The following is a 20,551-nucleotide window of genomic DNA, read 5'->3' on the forward strand; positions in this document are numbered from 1 at the left end:
GGGAACCTCCAGCCGGGCCCTGCCCGCTGCTCCCCGGGAGCCTCTCCCAGGGCAGAGCCCCCAGCCCGGCCAGGGCCCCTTCCCGGCCCGGCCCTGCCCCGGGGGGCCCCGCTCGGAGGGAAGGTAAGAGAGATCCGACACCCCCCCCGTCACCCCCGGGCTGCTGGGGGCGGGTTTGGCCCCGGGCTGCTCCCCGCGGAGCTGGCTGCGATTCCCTGCCCCGGGCCCGGGAAAGCTGCCGCCAGCTCCCGGCGTGTGCGGGGCGGGGGCAAATCCAGGAATGAGGGGGGCGGGGGGATAAAAATTCCCCCAGATGGGCTGAGCCAGCTGCAGAGGGGCGGGGGAGCCAGCCCGGGCCATGCAGGAGGCTGGGACAGCGACACGTGCGGTGGACAGGGATCGGGGACAGAGGGGATAAAAGTTCCCCCCTGGGGGGGCTTTTTCTCCCCCCTTTCCAAGGATCTTCGCTCCCAGGGCCGTGTCCTTAAAGGCTCAGTGCCTCGCAGAGCCTGGACAGGGCCGCTCTCCCCCCTGTATGTTACTGAGGTGCTAAAGGAGACTTGATCCATTGAAATATTTACAGACCCCTCCCAGATCTGTGCTTCGAGTGTTTAAAAGAATCCGGGTCTCAGTTCCTGTGTCTTGCGTAAAGCCGCCCAGCGCTTCATCCGTGTGTCCTAGCCCCTGTCCCTCTGAGTTTGACTCCTCTTGGAATCCAGTCTGGGCAGTTTCACTCCTTTACATTAGTTCCTTCTGAAAATATTCCTTTTATTACTCTGAGCTCTTCATCCTACACTTCATTAGCGTTGTGCGGGTGGACATCTTTGTGCCATGGAATTCATATTTTTAATGGCAAATAATCATGGGAAATATTAATAGTTGCGAGGAGCTTCAGCAGTCACATCTCAGGGTCTATTGCAGTGTTGTAATTTGAGTTCAGTGCTGACTGATTCCATGGGCTGGTCTGAAAACTCCTTCAATTTCCTTTGCTTTCGCCAATTGTTATTTTGTCTCTCTGTCCAGCACCCTAGTGTTTTTTCTCATGTCCCATTTGTGTCTAGAACTTAGTTCCCAAATGTTCACTAACAGACAAAAGTTTCAAGGTTGAAGGCAGCTAGATGTTTTGAAATATGCGACTAGTGGCCTAAATCATTTTAAAAATCAGTTCCTAAGGGCCTTAGAGCATCTCGTATAAAATGCTTCTCAAAAATAAATTTCTGTGGGGTGTTTTTGTTTGTTTTTTTTTTATCAAGGTTAGATATACATCCCCAAGATAGACTGACAACCCCAAAAATTCAAACCCCGTGAGTTATGCACCCAAAAGTCTACAATTTAAATAAAGAAATAAATACATTTTGTTTTTCTTTTATTACCTTTTTGTGTCTGAGCCTTTGGGGTGTACTAGCTTCCTAGTTTTACTGCTACCCCTTCCAAAGGATATCTAGAATGGTTGTACAATCCTGTAACATTCGATGCCACTTTGCACTTCCAGGAACATGTGATTCCCCACCACCACTTAAAATTGAAAATTCATTTGGAAACCTTGTTTCTGTAAGTAACCCCCCATCCTGCACACTCTGAAGTGCCCACTTGACTTTCCTATGACTTCACTGATTGTATGCATTGATGTGGATTTTTCTATCACATTGTTTATGCTTCTCATTCCCTATGTTTTCTCTTTTTTGTTGTGATCCATTTCAGGGATGTTCTTCGTTGTGACACGTGTACTGATTTGTACAGCCAAAGTCAAAGAATTTTTAAAACAAATTGCTCTGTTTCTCCTTTGCATTGGTGAGGTCAGGGGACACCGTGCTGACCTCACCTTGTTTACTTTTTGGGGAAAGGAAGGTACTTTGCCTCTGCTCTGTTTTTGCGACTTCCCTGGTCCTTCGCACATGAACAGAGAGCAACAATACCCAAAGTCCAAAGGTGCACACAATTCGATGTTTAGTGGGGTGAACTTCCAGCAAGCATGATTCCAGTTTCCTTCCTTAGTGTCCCCCTTCCCAGCTCTGACACCACAGAGCCTTACCTGTGTCCCTGTTCCCATTTTCCCCCCCCTTAGCAAAACATGATTCCTATTTCCCCACCCCCATTCCCTGTTCCCATTCCCCCCACACACACACCCCCACTTCCTGATTGACTGCAGACTATATAGTAAAACTTGAGTTCTGCTTAGCTATACCTTAACCAATCATTTTCCTGAAATTTAACGAACCAGTCCTAACATATTGTAACATGATTATTTAACCAATTATATCCCACCATCTTAATTAGTTTACACCCAGCAAAATTAATTATACAGCAGACAGGAACAATCACAGAACCAGACAGAGATTATGCAGACAAACAATAGGGAAATGGGGACTACAGTGATAGAACAAACACAGAAATGAGGATTTCACATCCAGCTATTGATAAGGGAGTTCTTGCCAGACAGGATGCTATCAAATTAAGTTTCCTTTTACATCTTCTAGTTACTTCCCTTTCTCTGGAGGCGATGGCCATTATCAGGACAGGATTGTATTCCTAACAGCCCAATAGCACCTGATTTCAATGTGACTAGGTTGGAGTGTGAGGATGTGACCGTTCGGGTCCCAGCTTATGGCTGCCTTTGCTGCTTAGCCAAAGATCTTAGCCTAAGAACAGGGCCTCAGACTGTCACAGTGAGAGAAGGCCCTTACACCGGCAGACAGTGATTTTGATTCTTTCTTTTATACCTCTATAACTAGCCAAGTGATAAGAATACACCTAAATTCTTAGAGTATAGGCCTTTACAGACAGGTCTGAATATCTATATCCTCCAGCCCCTCTCACCAATTTCTCGTATTTCCTTCCATTTACTTCTTCAGGGCTTGTCTGCGTGGTCTGCTGTTAAAGGTGTGAAGTTAATCCACATGAATTTCAGAGCTTTAAACCCCTGTGTGGACGCCCTCAGTCAGAAGTAAGGTGGCCTTAATTTTGACATTGGCAGTCAGGACAGCCAGACAGAGACTTTCCCCCAAACACTACAAATCATCAGGTCTTTGATCACTTCTTGAACATTTTTAAGTTTTGTATAGTCCAGGTGTAATGCACATGCGATGTTTCAAGTCCAAAGAGAAGGAGCGAAACAGTGGGGCGCTCATCTCATCTTCTGAGTGTTGCCTTGTGTAGAAACGCCATTACGATATTTCACAGCTTTGGCCTGACAGAATTTCAGTAGATGGGTTGAGGTGAAAATGTAAGGTGATCTCGCTCCTCTGCTGCTTCCTGCAAAGGACAGGACATGCTTCGTGAGCAGGAGGGTGAAGGTCGGATAGTGTCCTGGTAGATCCTGCTGTGAGCACGGAGACTGTTGGCCTGGCTGCTCGGTGATCCCGTTTGTAAGGAACATAGCCCAAATGGCGCACTCTTGTCCCATGGGAGAGAACTATAAAGACTCCTTTGGGCTCTTGCCCTGGTGAGAGTGTGCCCTGAGGGGTAGACACTGCACCAGAGTCCTCCCTGGCTTCATTCAGAGCCGTTCCAGAGCATGGAGACGGTGACTGCCCTAAACACCTGTCTCCTGTCCACGCTCTGATTGCCTCAGCTCTCAGATGAGTAAAGCGGGAGCGGCCGGGCCAGGTGTCATGTGCCCAGTGAAAACATCCGATGCAGCTTTGGAAACAAATACAGAGCATGTCTGGTAACCGCCCCTCCCTACTTCTGGATGCTGTGGAGCAAGATCAGCCCTGTGCTGAGACACAGCATGACAATGTGTGAAGTGAGCTTAGTATATTTTTGTTACACCTGCCAGACTGTGCCTCACACCTTTGTGAGCATCACACTCACAGACACCGACATGACCATCCCCATGTACGACAGGGGTAACAGACAATGCTGGCTGTCCAAATTACATTTCCCTGGCAGAGCCTAGTTACAAGGGAAATATCCACGGGCAACCCCCTCCCTTCCCGCACACACACTGCTCCCAGCTTCCATTGGATTTTTTTTAAAAGAGACAAACTCATGAACTTTGGGGCTCTGATTCTTGAGTGTTCAGGGCTGCCCTAGGTCTTGGTCTGATTTCCAGGCAGGTTTTAGACTTCAGCCACACCGGTATCAGACCAGAGTCACTGCTGGCTCTGGCAGGGGGTGAGTACGGATGGGCCAATGAGATCAGTCTGTGCCTGGTTGTCCCCAGGGGCTGCCAGAGGAGAACAGGGCAGCTCATTCTTCAGGTGTTGTCATCAGAGGGCTCCGGCTATTGCTAAGGGAGAGGGGTTTACACTGCAATGGGGGGCAATCCCCAAGAGTGGCCCCTTTGATTCTGCTCTTCTTTTAACATTTGGCTCAGAGATACTGTTACTGGGAGGGTCTAAAGAGCCTGGGGGGAATCGGGGTGCAACATGGACTCCAGCCCCTTCTGTAACCTCCCCCATCGCCCCTCTCACCCCAACAGGCTGAGGAATCACGTCCAGATTTCTCTCCAGATCGGCCTGTCTTCCAGGAGACAGGGAAGGGAAATGGCTGTGATGGAGCCAGCTCAGGTAGGGGATTTTCAGGGAGCTGCTGGGCGGGGGAACAGAGAGGAAGGGAGGAGACAGGGTGTGAGAAACCTGCTGATTTTCTGAGTAGGCCCATTGTTGATGGGGAGGGAGGGACCTTTGCCCATTTCAAAAACGGGACACAACCCCCCTGCACAGGGCTGGAGCCTGAACCCGCTAGCCAGAGGCTGCCGTGAAATATGAAGGGAAGCTCTTGGGATTCCTGTCCCTGGCTCAGAGCTCTGCTTCCCATATCAGCCTGTGTCTGTCAGGGATGCCCTGCTCGGTGTGCTGGGGGGGACAGGGAGCTCTCACCTTCTCCCACCCGCTGAAGCCTCCTGGCTGCTCTGAGCAGGGTGGGGGTGGGATTCTGCTACTCTGGCCCTTCACTCTTTCCTTCCTTTGCCATGATTAGTGGGATTGTGGCAGGGGCAGCAGGTGCTGAGTGGGGGACTCTTGTTGTTTCAGATGCCGGTGACCTTCGAGGAGGTAGCTGTGTATTTCACCCAGGGGCAGGGGGCTCTGCTGGACCCCGCTCAGCATCTGATGTGTTCTGACCAGTGTTCCCTCAGTTTTTACGTCCAAGTGCGGAATGAATTTGGTTCTACGCACCAGTATGTGACCCATCATCTCCATATTGGTGCACAGAACAAAATTCATGGGGTGGGGTGGGGCCGAGGGATTTGGAGTGTGGGAACTGGCTCAGGACTGGGACAGGGATGAGGTGCGGGGGGTGAGGGCTCTGGATTCAGGTGCGGGCTCTGGGGTGGGGCTGGGGATGTGGAGGTTGACGTGTGAGAGGGGGTTCAGGGCTGGGACAAAGGGATGGGGTGCGGAGGGGTGAGTGCTCTGGCTAGGCATGTGGGGGTTGGGAGTGGGGATGAGGGGTTTGGGGTTCAGACTGCAGTGGAGAGAGGACTCCCCCAGCCCTCTCTCACCAGAGCAGTTTGGGGCCAGGTCAGAGGCAGCTTTCCCCAGCCACGGCGGCTCCTGTGGTCCTGGGCCGGGCTGAGGGAGGGGTTCCTCTCCTCAGCAGCTCCAGTGGACCTGGGCCAAGCCTGGGGAGAGGCTCCTCCCCCTGCCTGCCTCCACGGCCCTCCACAGCCTGCAGTGCAGCTGCGTAGCCTGCAGGGAACAGTTTCTGACGCCCGACCTCCCGTTAGCAGAGTGATTGCTAGTCCCTGAGTTCCCCCTTCGGGGCCAGGTTGTCTCATTCCCAGATAGTCTCGCATTGCTCCAGGCCGTGCTGAAAAGCATTTAGTGTTTGTACATTTTATCCCTTATGGGCCAGAATTAACTAGATGCTAAAAAGGCGGGAGAAGGGACAGTAAAATGTGGTGTTTTCACTTCTGTGCTATTTCAGGGCAAGGGGGTGAGTGCGAGAGATTCCCTCCTTCCCCTCTCACTGTCACGCTCCTCTCTCCACACAGCAGCCTCTGTCCCAGCCATGGAAAGTTTAACCTGCCTCCGTTCTATCCCTCCATCTCCAACGGTGTCACATACCACCCTGTCCCTGGCTCTCCATGCTTAGGAGTCACAGCTTTGATGTCTATGATCTTAGTCAGACTCCGGAGGGCTGGAGAAGGAAGTGTCACAGACCTGGAGTTGGCAGGGAAATCTCAATGAACTTCAAAGCACAGTTGGACCTTCAGATCTTATAGCCCCATTTCCATCTATTGGTAAAAAATTGCTTCCCGGATTTTTCTAGATTTGGTCCAGATCATTTGTACATCGGAAGGTTGTTTTCTCTTTCGTTCTCTTTCTTTTATGAGGATGCTAAAACTTTTGTAACTAATACAGCCGAATAATGAGGCGAGAAGTGAAGCCGGTTTAGCCACTTGAGAAGAAAATGGGTAAATTTCTTCCCCTGATTTTGAGTCTTAAAGGATTCTCTGAGATTTCCACCAACAGGAAGAAAGGGGTAAACAAAGAAACTTGCACTTCATCTGTAGCGCAGTGTGTAGCTCACTTATGCCACGGAGTTCCCTGACCCCATGACGCAGCAAAGACTTTTCAAGTATAAAGGATCCGAGTTCAAGAAGCGGGGAAAGGGGTTCTGGCCCCATCTCTACTCAGGGCAGCAAGATCCCTTGAAAGACAATAGGAGCATCATTGAGCTGGGGGAGTGGTCCGAGCTGGAAGGCTTTCCAATGAGCATGGACTGCTGAAAGCTTTTGGGGGAGAGAAATCCTTTTGCTTGTAAGGGTACGTCAACGCTCCAAACTTAAGCTGACCTGTATTAGGTTGACTTATAACCACTCCAGTAATGACTGCGGTAGATGATGTCCACACTATCCTCCTTGGGTCGGTGGGGTGTGTCCTCACCAGGAGCACTTCCACCGACCTAGGAGGGGCACTGTGGGGAGCTGAGAGCCCGCTCTGCCAACTCCAGCAGCAGCTCTCTCCCAGGAACGGGGCTGCCCTACAAGCTCTGTGTGAATTGCTCCCCATCTAGGCCCCGTTCCCCGCTGGGCTGCCCCCTCCACTCCCTCTTTCCCATAAAGAGCGAGGGAGGCCACCTGGAGCTGCTCCCTCCCCTGCCCCTCCCCTGCACCATTCCCCTCCCAGTTTGACACCAGACCATAAATAACTACTCTGAGTGCAGTCTTTAGTTGTGCACCCACTTTACAGTAATTTCATCTCGACCAGTGAATTCTTCCCTGCTGGTCAGAACTGAGTCTAACCCACCTGCCCCCTGGTTCCTTCCTCCACCATCGGAAAGCAGAACTTGTCCCTGACGCGTTCCCAGCACTTCTGGCACAGTGGGTGCTGTTAGGGTGGCCAGGTGCCCAGTTTTCATCCATGAAGTCCAGTGGAAAAGGGGACCTGACAGTGTCCGATCACATCTACTGACCGGACAGCCAAAGTCGAGTTACTGTGGGTGGGGAGGCACTGGGTCATCACTCCCATCAGAGCCGACTCAGCCGGGGCTGCCTCCTACCTGCGCTGGGCAGCTGCAGCTCCCAGCCCCAGCTCCACAGACAAGCCCTTCCTGACTGAGGCAGGGAAGGGGGAAAGAGAAGTGGAGGGCGGGTAGACCTTGGAGGAAGAGGTGGAGTCGGAGCAGGGCCTTGGAGGGAAGAGGTGGGGCAGGGATGGGACCTTGGGGGGCAGAGGCGGGGCAGGGGAGGTTGCAGCACTCCGACTTGAGTGTCCATTTTTAAAAAATTACCAAATTGGCAACCCGAGTCGCTAGCTGAGAGGTTGTGAAAATTTTTAGCAAACATAGAAATACCCTTTTTCACAGCAGCGGATTTACTAACTACCAATAAAGAAATTATGACTTTCATGTTTATAGGAGTAAGGGGGTTGTTGGCCCCTTACTGAAACTTAATGGGTTGGCCATTGGTTAGGCCGTCTCCTAACACCAATAGAAAGGGGAAGGGCCAATGAGAAATGAAGATCCTGAGACTGACAAGGGAGGGTGGGGGCAATGCTGTAGGTCAGGCTGATTGACAGGGCAGGCAGGCCAATGAGAGAGTCAGCAGCCAGGTCTTTTCCTTTGTGTCAGCTGGAGCTGGCTGGGCCAGAGCAGAGCAGGAGGGGCTAAGGAGAGAGGAGGGCTGGGCTGGGCTGGATGCAGAGGGAAACTGGAGCAGCTGGGAGCCGGGAGCAGTGAGCGAAGGGGACCCTGGGCAAAGGGCCCAGAGCAAGGAGAGGCCCTCAGCCAAGAGGTCTTGCAGGCCAGACTGGGTGGGGGATCATAACCCTGACAGGAAGCAGCTGACGCTAGGAAGAAGAATCCTACTACCTAGAGCCTGAGGCCAACACCAGAGTTAGTGTCCAACCCTGGGCATGCCTGGAGCACAGCCCGGGCCTGGTCAGGAGGCCTGGCAGGTGGGAGGGACAGACTGTGAAGTGCCCTGGCATTCCAGAGACGGTTGTTTGGGGTTCCACCCTACAGAGCGGGCTGACATGTTTTCCTTTCATCTTTCCCATTTTTCTCCTTATTTTTGTATTACTTACTTTTTAATAAATTGCATTTGTTCTTAACTCTGTGCATTGATGAAGGAAGCACCCAGAGTGGGGAGAACACCCCAGAATGGGGAAACTTGTCCTGAGTGATCACAAGATTGGGGGTCAAGCGCCTCAGGAGCCCTGGGCCCAGCCTTGGGGTTACTGGTCCAGAGTGGAAGCGGGAGGGCGGGGGAGGGGTCATGCAGGCCTCTGGGTAAAGGACTCAGAACCTTTCTTTGGTTCTGCTTGGTTAAAGCCAGAAAAGTTCCCCACACTAGGAGGAGTGTCCCCCCTCTTACCTCTGTGCATATTTATTGGTTTCTAGTAAAGTTAATTGGGATTATAGGGGAAAGTGTCAGAGCGGACACCAGCGAGAGTTGCTGGCCACACTCTGAGGCCACCAAATTTGGTCGTGAGAACCCCTGGGCAAGATGCTCATGATGGTCCCTTGTGACCTTGGAGCCTGTGAGTGTAACAGGGGCCGGGCACAGGGATGCTGATCCTTAGTTGAGTTGATCGCTAGGACCCAGGAGCGGCTGGGGGGCGGCTCTGGGGGGAGCGATCGCGGGGCTCAGGCCCGGCCGCAGGAAGTGACTCGCAGCCGCTGCGGGGACTCTGGCTCCCAGGCTCCCGGCAAGATCCCCGAGCCCCGGCGGCTGGTGCTGGGAGCCTGGAGCCCGGGCTGCGGCCGGGAGAGGGGAACCTCCAGCCGGGCCCTTCCCGCTGCTCCCCGGGAGCCTCCCCCAGGGCAGAGCCCCCAGCCCGGCCAGGGCCCCTTCCCGGCCCGGCCCCTGCCCCGGGGGGCCCCACTCGGAGGGAAGGTAAGAGAGACCCTCCCATCCCCCCCTTGCAGCGGTCCCCCCCGTCACATCTGGGCTGCAGGGGGAGGAGGATAAAGAGGGGCCGGAGGCGGGTGCAGGGGATGCCGGGGGCAGGCTGGGATGGGGGCAGGGGTGCACTGAAGGGAAGATGGGGCAATGGAGGAGGATCGGGGGACTGTGGGGCTGAGGGGAGCGAGGTCGGGAATGGGGGAAGACGTGAGTGGGGGGCACAGCGAGGGAAAGGGGGGATGTGGGGAGGCGGGCGGGGGGAGATGCCAAGGCAGCTTCCAGCCCCATGGGACACGAGGTGGGAGGGGCGGAGAGAAGCTTTTTTCAGCTTTGGGAGTGATCAGGGGACTAACCCCTCAGGGTGCAGAGGCTACAAGGAAAAAACCCAGCCCCAACCCCCCCACACACACACGCAGACCTGGCTCTCAGTTATTGTCAGATACCCCTGTGGTGGTGGGGTCTGTGTGCCCTGAGTGTTGGGGGCTGCCCAGGGCCCTGGTCTGATTTCCCTGTAGGGTTCAGATCTCAGCCACACCAGAGTCAGACCGGAGTCACTGCTGGCTGAGGCAGGGGGGTGCGCGGATGGGCCAATGGGATCAGCCTCTTCCTGCCTGTCCCTGGGGGCTGCCAGGGGAGTCCAGGGCAGCTCAATCTTCAGGTGATGCCACCAGAGGGCTCCAGCTATTGCTAAGGGAGAGGGGTTTACACTGCAATGGGGGGAAATCTCCCAAAGTGGCCCTTTTGGTTCTTCCCTTTTTTTTGCATTTGGCTCAGAGATGCTGTTACTGGGAGGGTCTGAAGAGTCTCGGGGGAATCGGGATGTGACATGGACAGAAGCCCCTTCTGTAACCTCCCTCTCGCCCCAGCGCGTTTCACTAAAGATGTGCCAGTCTTCCAGGGGACAGAGAAGAGAAATGGCTGTGATGGAGCCAGCACAGGTAGGGGATTTTCAGGGAGCTGGTGGGCGGGGGAGGGAGGAGTCAGGGTTTGATAAACCTACTGATTTACTAAGTAGGCCCATTGTAGCAGGGAAAGGGGAAGGGGACATTCCCCCATTTCTCAGGCAGGATATAACCACCTCGGCAGGGCTGTATCAGTCTGTGGCTGGCAGGCGTGTGGGAAATGAGAAGATCCTGGCGTGCTCCGTGTGCTGGGGCGGACAGGGAGCTCTCACCTTCTTCATTCCGTGAATCCTCCTGGCTGCTCTGAACAGGGTGGGGGTGGGATTTTGCTACTCTGGCCCTCCCACAGGTTCACGTTTTTTTTTCCTTTCCCATGAGTAGTGGGATTGTGGCTGGGGCAGCAGGTGCTGAGTGGGGGACTCTTGGTGTTTCAGATGCCGGTGACCTTCGAGGAGGTGGCTATTTATTTCACCCAGGGTCAGGGGGCTCTGCTGGACCCCGCTCAGAGAGCCCTCTACAGGGACGTCATGCAGGAGAACTACGAGACGGTGACCTCGCTGGGTAAGGGATTCCCGTCCCCTCACTTATTAGAAGCTGTGGGGTCTACGTCTCTTAATGTGATCAGGTTTTTCCCTGGTCAGTTAGAGCAGAGGTGAATGGGTTCCATAATGCACAGCTGCCATGTGAGAAATACATGCATTTCGGTGCCCTCTCCACTGGGACATGGGAGAGCAAAACCCAATGGACAAGCTAAACCATCCCCACCCCTCCAGCTTTCAAAGGGGCATAAATCCGCATTGTCTTGTCTGTGTTGTTTCTTGGCTGCACATACAATCCCTGTTCATCTCCCTCCTTGGGAATAGCTCCAGGCATGGGGAGAGCTCTGGACTCTGCAGGTTTAGAAAGAGGCAGCGGCTTAAGTGCAGACCTGTGTGTGAGTCAGCAAGGCCACCAGAGTGCACAGATCCTGAGAACGCCTAGTGAGGGTGTAGTAATAATTCAACTCACCTCCCCAGATAACGTCCTCTGCGCAAGGGGGCTGAGTGACCCTGTTCCCATCCTCTTGGATTCCACGTTCCCCCAGGAGAGCACAGGGACAGGTTCCACTCACGGAACGTCCTTTGTGACAAATCCTCCACCAATGCTCCATGCACCCTGATGTGGACTCATTTCACCTTCTGCACAGGATTTCCCATTCCCAAACCTGAGCTTATCGCCCGGCTGGAACGAGGGGAAGAGCTGTGGGTGTCCGATCTCCAGGATTTCAAGGACAGAAGGCTTCGGAGATGCACCAGCACAGGTGAGGCCTGACAGAGAAACCATCTAGGAATGAAGGAAAAAGTTGAGAATCCCAAAATATGATGTGAGTAACGCCCTCAGTTCTTCTTCATCTCACCGAGAGCAGGGCTATGGTCAGCAGATATTGCTCACGCCATTCCACCCTTCCTGTCTCTCCTTCCTTGTAAGTGTTAGGGTGGGATGTGGAGGCAGCATCCAATTGCTCAGTCTTTGTGTTGGCTTTTCCCTCAGTGCTATTCCTCTTTCTCCCCAGCACAATAACTCCTCTCTGGATTGTGTCTCTCCCAGCAGGTGCTGAGCGAGCGAGTGAGAAGAAGGAGGGGAATCGTCATGAGGAAGTTCCTGGGGAAGTGGAACCACAGGGGACCTTTCTGGGAAGAGCTGAAGGGAATTTTTCCCATTGCTGGAATCAGGGAGAAGCCTGGGGAAATTGGCACAGGTCAGAGAGGCTTCTGATAAACCAACCCAGGAAGAAAGTGGATGAATCTCTTAACGGTGGGGGAGGAGACGAGAATCCCAGAGAGCAGCAGACAAATCCCAAGGAAGAGACACCCTGGCACTGCCTTGAGTGTGGGAAAGGATTCATTGTGAGATCACAACGTGTTACACATCAGAGAGTCCATACGGGAGAGATACCATTTCAATGCTTGGACAGTGGGGAAAGCTTCAATAAGCGCAGAGATCTTAATAACCATGGGAGAAGCCACACTGTAGACAAGCCCATTCAATGTGTTGAATGCGGGAAATGTTTCAGTTCAAAGTCAGCACTAAATTCACATGAGAAAAGCCACACAGGAGAGAGACCCCACAAGTGCTTGGACTGTAGGAAAAGTTTCATGTGCAAGTCAGATCTTGCTGATCATCAGGCAATCCACACAGGAGAGAGACCCCACAAGTGCTTGGACTGTGGGAAAAGTTTCATATGCAAGTCAGATCTTGCTGATCATCAGGCAGTCCACACAGGAGAGAGACCCCACAACTGCTTTGATTGTGGGAAAAGTTTCAAGCAGACATCAGTCCTTCTTCGTCATCAGGCAATCCATACAGGAGAGAAGCCCCACAAGTGCTTGGACTGTGGGAAAAGTTTCATGCAGAAGTCATGCCTTCTTAAACATAAAACAATTCACAGAGAAAGATCCCATAAGTGTTTGGAGTGTGGGAAAAGTTTCACAGTGAGGTCAAACCTTATTAATCATCAGAGAATCCACAGTGGAGAAAGACCCCACAAGTGCTTGGACTGTGGGAAAAGTTTCACTTCGAGTTCAGGCCTTGGTTATCATCAGAAAAGCCACACAGGAGAGAGACCCCACAAGTGCTTGGACTGTGGGAAAAGTTTCACTTCGAGTTCAGGCCTTGGTTATCATCAGAAAAGCCACACAGGAGAGAGACCCCACAAGTGCTTGGACTGTGGGAAAAGTTTCACAGTGAGGTCAACCCTTGCTAAACATCAGGCAATCCACACAGGAGAAAGATCCCATAAGTGCTTGGACTGTGGGAAAATTTTCAAGCGGAAGTCACAGCTTGTTAATCATCAGGCAATCCACACAGGAGAAAGACCCCATAAGTGCTTGGACTGTGGGAAAAGTTTCACATGGCGGTCACAGCTTGTTAATCATGAGGCAATCCACACAGGAGAAGGACCCCACAAGTGCTTGGACTGTGGGAAAAGTTTCACTTGGAAATCAGCCCTTGGTTATCATCAGAAAATCCATACAGGGAGACCCCACAAGTGCTTGGACTGTGGGAAAATTTTCATGCAGAAGTCATACCTTCTTAAACATAAAACAATTCACAAAGGAGAACGATCCCATAAGTGTTTGGAGTGTGGGAAAGGTTTCACAGTGAGGTCAAACCTTGTTAACCATCAGAGAATCCACAGTGGAGAAAGACCCCACAAGTGCTTGGACTGTGGGAAAAGTTTTACTTCAAGATCAGGTCTTGGTTATCATCAGAAAAGCCACACAGGAGAGAGACCCCACAAGTGCTTGGACTGTGGAAAAAGTTTCACTTCGAGTTCAGGCCTTGGTTATCATCAGAAAAGCCACACAGGAGAGAGACCCCACAAGTGCTTGGACTGTGGGAAAAGTTTCATTTCGAGTTCAGGTCTTGGTTATCATCAGAAAAGCCACACAGGAGAGAGACCCCACAAGTGCTTGGACTGTGGGAAAAGTTTCACTTCGAGTTCAGGCCTTGGTTATCATCAGGCAATCCACACAGGAGAGAGACCCCACAAGTGCTTGGACTGTGGGAAAAGTTTCACTTCGAGATCAGGCCTTGGTTATCATCAGAGAATCCACAGTGGAGAAAGACCCCACAAGTGCTTGGACTGTGGGAAAAGTTTCACTTCGAGATCAGGCCTTGGTTATCATCAGAAAAGCCACACAGGAGAGAGACCCCACAAGTGCTTGGACTGTGGGAAAAGTTTCACTTCGAGTTCAGGCCTTGGTTATCATCAGAAAAGCCACACAGGAGAGAGACCCCACAAGTGCTTGGACTGTGGGAAAAGTTTCACTTCGAGTTCAGGCCTTGGTTATCATCAGAAAAGCCACACAGGAGAGAGACCCCACAAGTGCTTGGACTGTGGGAAAAGTTTCACTTCGAGTTCAGGCCTTGGTTATCATCAGGCAATCCACACAGGAGAGAGACCCCACAAGTGCTTGGACTGTGGGAAAAGTTTCGTACGGACGTCAGACCTCGTTAAACATGGAAGAATCCACACAAGATGTAAATTTCTGTGACACATGGTAAGAAAGGGTTAAGCAACTTGTATGTAATTGACTCAGATTCAACTTTTAGAATGAGATTTTAAAAGTGTTTCCACCTTCATGAAGCTAGAGTTTGAAATGTAAACATGTTAAAGACTTGGAAGAGGGGTAACTGTCTTGGTCTATGTTTAGCTATATCTTTTTAGAGCTTAACAATTTATGCAAAGGGTTCCTGTATTCAGAGATTATACCCATCGCCCATGTCACCTGCCCAGTTCCAGCTCCCTCTCCTTGAAATCACTGGGGTTAGGGGCTGAAGGATGGAGGGAATGTTTATAGCTGAAATCACCGAAATGTGTTTTGCAAGGTTAATATCAGTGAGATCTGTTCCTCTCTCCTGCTTGGACATTTTCTCTGGGGATCCTGCAGACAGAAAGGAGCAGCTGTTACCATCTTGGGTTCCGATCGCAACGGTGACTGTCTACACGAGTAATTCTCAAACTGTGGGGCACGTCCTCCCAATGGAGGCACAGGAATATGTCAAGGGAGGCGTGACCTCTGGCTGGGACTCTTGAAGAAGGAACTGGCCTATCTGGGAGGTGGGGATAAATGCTCAGGCTCTCAAAACCCAGGTGGAGCAGCAGGGCAGAAGTCAGGGTTGCAATGGGGTGATAAGTCTGCTGTGAACAGCGATATTGACGAATATCACTTTTCACTTGGTCACCCTTACTTCTGTGCTGCTACTGGAGGCCTTCAGAGCTGGGCGCATCGCCAGCAACGACTCCGCCTTTAGAGCTGGGTGGCCATATAGGTGCTTGTGAGGGTGGGGGCGTAAATAACCACACGCACAAAGAAGAGGGGGCCAATGAAACACTTTTAAGAACCACTGGTCTACACTCTTATGGTCACCACGTTTACAGAAGGATAAATCTTCTCCAAAGTATGTCTTGTGAAGTATCCTAGGAAAAGTTATCATCTGCTGAATATTATTGTCCTGTTAAAATGTGTCTCTCAGCGCTGTCCATGGAGCTCTGAGAGTTTGCTGTACGTTTGTTACATGCTGGAAAGCTGGAAAACGCCCACAGACTAGCTCTTTAGAGACAATGGTACCTGCAGACCAGCTAGGTGCTAAGTGGCCATTAATTGCTTAGCTGGCCATTCACCAGCTGTGGAGCTGTGAACAAGAGAGTTACAATTCACCAGAAGGAGGGCTGGATGCTTACTTTGGCCACAGACTGATTGTTGCCTGCCCCCTGGCTGGAGCTTGAATATCAAAGAAGAGAATGGTATAAAAGCAGAAGGGAGAATTGCCTTCATTTTCACCTCTCCTCTCCCATCTTTACAGAAGTCAAGGATATGCCTTGAAAGGCCACAGAGGCCTTGGACTGGGGAGGACGCACCAAGGCGGGAAGGAAATCCGTCCTGGGTACGAAGAACTGTGAACCGCTTGCAATAGCGAGCAGGGTGCGAAAACCTGCTTGCTTCGCATTTTCCTTAGATTGGTAAAATTTAGGATTTAAAATGCATGTTTTAATTGTATAGATTTAACTAGTTCTGACCTTTCACATCTTTCTCCCTTGTGATCCCTGAAAACCTCCTTGTTCCAGTTAATAAACTGATTTTAGTGTTTTGTCTGGACCTGTGTGTTTTCCTTGAAGTGTTTGGTGGATTAGACTTGAGAGAACAAGGCTATGACCTAATCCGACCCCTTTGTGTGGGGGGATGACCCACTAATTATTGAGTTTGTCCAGCACAGTGAACAGACTGAGCAGTCCAAGATGCAGATTCCCGGGGTGCAAGGCTGGGAGTAGAAAAGTGGCTGATGTTGCTGAGTCATTTAGTAACGTCATGAGTGTCTGGCTAGTCACACTCAGTACAGTGCAGCCAGGAGTGAGTTTGAATGCTAGTGGCTGTGTGTGAGCAGAGCGTGGAGGGGTTTGTTGTTCACACAGCGATGCAGCAGGGTGGATTTGATTTAAATCATGATTTAAATCACTAGTCTGGAAGACTCGATTTTATCATGGTATTCTACAGAAAAGCGCATTCTTGGTTTTTATAATCTTAATAGATCATAGAATCCTAGAATATGAGGGTTGGAAGGGACCTCAGGAGGTCATCTAATCCAACCACCTGCTCAAAGCAGGACCGATCCCCAATTAAATCGTCCCAGCCAGGGCTTTGTCAAGCCTGACCTTAAAAACTTCTAAGGAAGGAGATTCTACCACCTCCCTAGGTAACGCATTCCAGTGTTTCACCACCCTCCTAGTGAAAAAGTTTTTCCTAATATCCAACCTAAATCTCCCCCACTGCAACTTGAGACCATTACTCCTTGTCCTGTCATCCGCTACCACTGAGAATAGTCTAGATCCATCCTCTTTGGAACCACCTGTCAGGTAGTTCAAAGCAGCTGTCAAATCTCCCCTCATTCTTCTCTTCTGTAGATTAAACAATCCCAGTTCCCTCAGCCTCTCCTCATAACTCATGTGTTCCAGACCCCTAATCATTTTTGTTGCCCTCCGCTGGACTCTCGCCAATATTTCCACATCCTTCTTGTAGTGTGGGGCCCAAAACTGGACACAGTCCTCCAGATGAGGCCTCACCAATGTCAAATAGAGGGGAACGATCACGTCCCTCGATCTGCTGGCAATGTCCCTACTTATACATCTCAAAATGCCATTGGCCTTCTTGGCTACAAGTGCACACTGTTGACTCATATCCAGCTTCTCGTCCACTGTAACCCCTAGGTCCTTTTCTGCAGAACTGCTGCCTAGCCATTCGGTCCCTAGTCTGTAGCGGTTTTTGCATTGCATTCTTCCGTCCTAAGTGCAGGACTCTTCACTCGTCCTTGTTGAACCTCATGAGATTTCTTTTGACCCAATCCTCCAATTTGTCTAGGTCCCTCTGTATCCTATCACTACCCTCCAGCGTATCTACCGCTCCCCCAGGTTTAATGTTGTCTGCAAACTTGCTGAGGGTGCAATCCACACCATCCTCCAGATCATTAATGAAGATATTGAACAAAACCGGCCCCAGGACCGACCCTTGGGGCACTCCGCTTGATACTGTCTGCCAACTAGACATGGAGCCATTGATCACTACCCGTTGAGCCCGACAATCTAGCCAATTTTCTACCCACCTTACAGTGCATTCGTCCAGCCCATACTTCTTTAACTTGCTGACAAGAATACTCTGGGAGACAGTGTCAAAAGCTTTGCTAAAGTCAAGGAACACCACGTCCACTGTTTTCCCTTCATCCACAGAACCAGTTATCTCGTCATAGAAGGCAATTAGATTAGTCAGGCATGACTTGCCCTTGGTGAATCCATGCTGACTGTTCCTGATCACTTTACTCTCCTCTAAGTGCTTCAGAATTGATTCCTTGAGGACCTGCTCCATGATATTCCACACAACTCAGAGATAGATGTAGGTTTCATTTTTAGAAGTTACACACTATACATTTTAAAACAGTGATTTATTTTGAAAACTTTTCAGGTTAGTTTTACAGCTATATCAGACAATGAATGATTGTTTGGTTATTTCATTTCATTTATTTGCATTTGGTTATTTCATTGTTTGGTTATTTCATTCATGCCACCCTGTGGAGGAGAACATCACCAGACAGACGTTTAAATTGTTTTATTTCACTAAAACAACTACGGTAAGTATTCTGGATTTTTTTCTTCAACAGCAAAGATATAATATTTTAACAGAAAAGCATATGTCCATCGTTTCTCACATTTATCTCCAGACTTCTTCTCCTTGTCCAGATCTATTCCGCCTCCAACAGTTTTCTATTCATTCAACTTTTTGAAACTTTGCACTTTTGGAGAGAGGTAAGGGATTGACTCTGTGTACACAAATTTGCAGGGGGACAATAGAGGTGAGGTCTGTTATTTCTCACCTCTCTATATTAATTTATTTTAAAACATTTTGGCTCTTAACAAGCATGTTACCTCTGGAGACACAAAGCCACAGTTTGAGAACTGGGAAACTAAGCATCTCTGATGGGATCTTCTAGACTGAGCACTGAGTCCCATGGGGTAGATGGAAAGATTAGCCTAAATAATCTATACAGAAGCCTGTGGAACCCCATAAAATTGGGTCCCTAATCCATCAACTATTGGAACTCATGTACAAAACTTTTCTTAAACATTCCATGAATATATTGTCTCATACTATAGAATTAGAATTTACAATCCCTATTCCATGATGAGATATCTTTGAGCTATAATGTATCTTAATTAAAAGTATCTTTAGATAAGTTTTTTCCTCAAAAAGCATTTTATCAAAAAAAACCCTCCAATTTAAATAAAAACACTGATTTTTGTTTAACTCATTGATTTTTATCCACCCTGGGAAGCAGTGTAAAACATGCCCTGGGATGGAGAATTAAGCAGTTCAACAGTCCAGATTGTACCCTGGGGTATGTCTCACACCCGCTGTCTCCTGGGCCGCAGCATGGCACTGTTGGGCTTTCATCATCCTGATCTTGAAAGACAAGCTAAGCAGGGCAAACCAGAGAAGGGGAGCCAGCTGACATCCTCAACTCCACTGACTTTGATTTTGGCTAAATCCTGAACTCCCCCTGGTATGTGACCAGCTGCTGGGAGCTTCGGGCCCTTGAAATCAGGGCAGGAGCAGTAGCTGCAGTGGCAGCCGGGACCCCCCGGGCTTCAGGGGCGATTTAAAGGGCCCAGGGCTCCGCTGCGGAAGCGGTGGCCGGAGCCCTTCACATCACCAGCCTGGGGAAGCTGCCCCCTGCTGGTGCAGTCAGCGGTGTCCCGGCTCTTGCGGGGTACGCCAGACTGGATCAGACTGGCTTACTTTCACCTCTGCCAGTGGTCTAAACAATTATGCCACCCCCCACTTCTGCTCTCTCTCCTTTTGCCTTCTCTCTCCCCCCTACAAATCTGGCCCAGTCAGCTCAAACAACCAGAGGTTTTGGCCAGTAGCCTGTGACCAGAGAGGCAGTGAGAGCAAGGCCTCTGCCAGCCCGACATGGAGAGAAGTTTGCCGCAGACGGGCTGATCAGCCAGCGGCCCGTACCCGGTTAGTCCTGCAGGGAGGCTGCAAGCGAGACTGGATGCTGACAGGAGAAGTTTCTAGGCGGGATGACCCCTTATTGCTGGGAGAAGCTCCCCGAGCCCAGGGGCGGTTGGGCCCCCAGGGGCAGAGGCTGGGCAGGGGGCTGGAGCGCGGTGGGTTGACCGCTAGGACCCAGGAGCGGCTCGGGGGCGGCTCTGGGGGAGGATCGCGGGGCTCAGGCCCGGCCCAGGAAGTGACTCGCAGCCGCTGCGGGGACTCTGGCTCCCAGGCTCCCGGCGAGATCCCCGAGCCCCGGCGGCTGGTGCTGGGAGCCCGGAGCCCGGGCTGCAGCCGGGAGAGGGGAACCTCCAGCCAGGCCCTTCCAGCTACTCCCCGGGAGCCTCTCCCAGGGCAGAGCCCCCAGCCCGGCCAGGGCCCCTTCGCTCGGAGGGAAGGTAAGAGAGACCCACCCCCGGAGCGGTGCCCCCCCGTCACACCGGGCTGCAGGGGGAGGAGGATAAAGAGGGGCCGGAGGCGGGTGCAGGGGGCAGGCTGGGATGGGGGCAGGGGTGCACTGAAGAGAAGTTGGGGCGATGCAGGAGGATCGGGGAGACTGTGGGGCTGAGGGGAGCGAGGCTGGAATGGGGGAAGATGTGAGTGGGGGGCACAGCGAGGGAAAGGGGGGATGTGGGGAGGCGGGCGGGGAGAGATGCCAAGGCAGCTTCTCCGCCCCACGGGACACGAGGTGGGAGGGGCGGAGAGAAGCTCTTCTCCTGGAACTGGTCAAACCAGCTTTGGCAGCGATCAGGGGACTAACCCCTCAGGGCGCAGATGCTACAAAGCAAAAACCAAGTCCCCCCCGCCCCCTCCACACACACACCGCCTTCTCAGAGTGTGTTATTGTCAGACACCCCCGTGCTGGTGGGGTCTGTGTCTCCTGAGTGCAGGGGTCTGCCCGAGGTTCTGGTCTAATTTCCCTGCAGGATTCAGATCTCAGCCACACCGGAGTCAGACCAGTCACTGCTGGCTCTGGCACGGGCTGGGGCGGGAGCACAGATGGGCCAATGGGATCAGTCTCTGCCTGCCTGTCCCTGGGGGCTGCCGGGGGAGTCCAGGGCAACTCATTCTTCAGGTGTTGCCACCAGAGGGCTCCAGGTATTGCTAAGGGAGAGGGGTTTACACTGCAATGGGGGCCAATCCCCCAAAGTGGCCCTTTGGGTTCTTCCCTTTTTTTAGCATTTGGCTCAGAGATGCTGTTACTGGGAGGCTCTGAAGAGTCTGGGGGGAATCGGGGTGTGACATGGACAGAAGCCCCTTCTGTAACC

At 51.6% G+C, this 20,551-nt stretch overlaps 1 protein-coding gene across 1 annotated transcript in view; it reads left to right on the forward strand.

The window, feature by feature from the left end:
* LOC141998578 (uncharacterized) overlaps window positions 1–15,811 on the forward strand; it is a 31,450-nt gene extending 15,639 nt beyond the window's left edge. Inside the window, 1 exon segment of the mRNA XM_074971448.1 lies at window positions 12,043–15,811. Coding sequence (XP_074827549.1) covers window positions 12,043–14,234 — 2,192 coding nt within the window. The 3' untranslated portion in view covers window positions 14,235–15,811.
* Window positions 15,812–20,551: the final 4,740 nt, after the last annotated feature.

Source organism: Natator depressus, chromosome 14 (genome assembly GCF_965152275.1).
Source record: "Natator depressus isolate rNatDep1 chromosome 14, rNatDep2.hap1, whole genome shotgun sequence".
Lineage (NCBI taxonomy): Eukaryota > Metazoa > Chordata > Testudines > Cheloniidae > Natator > Natator depressus.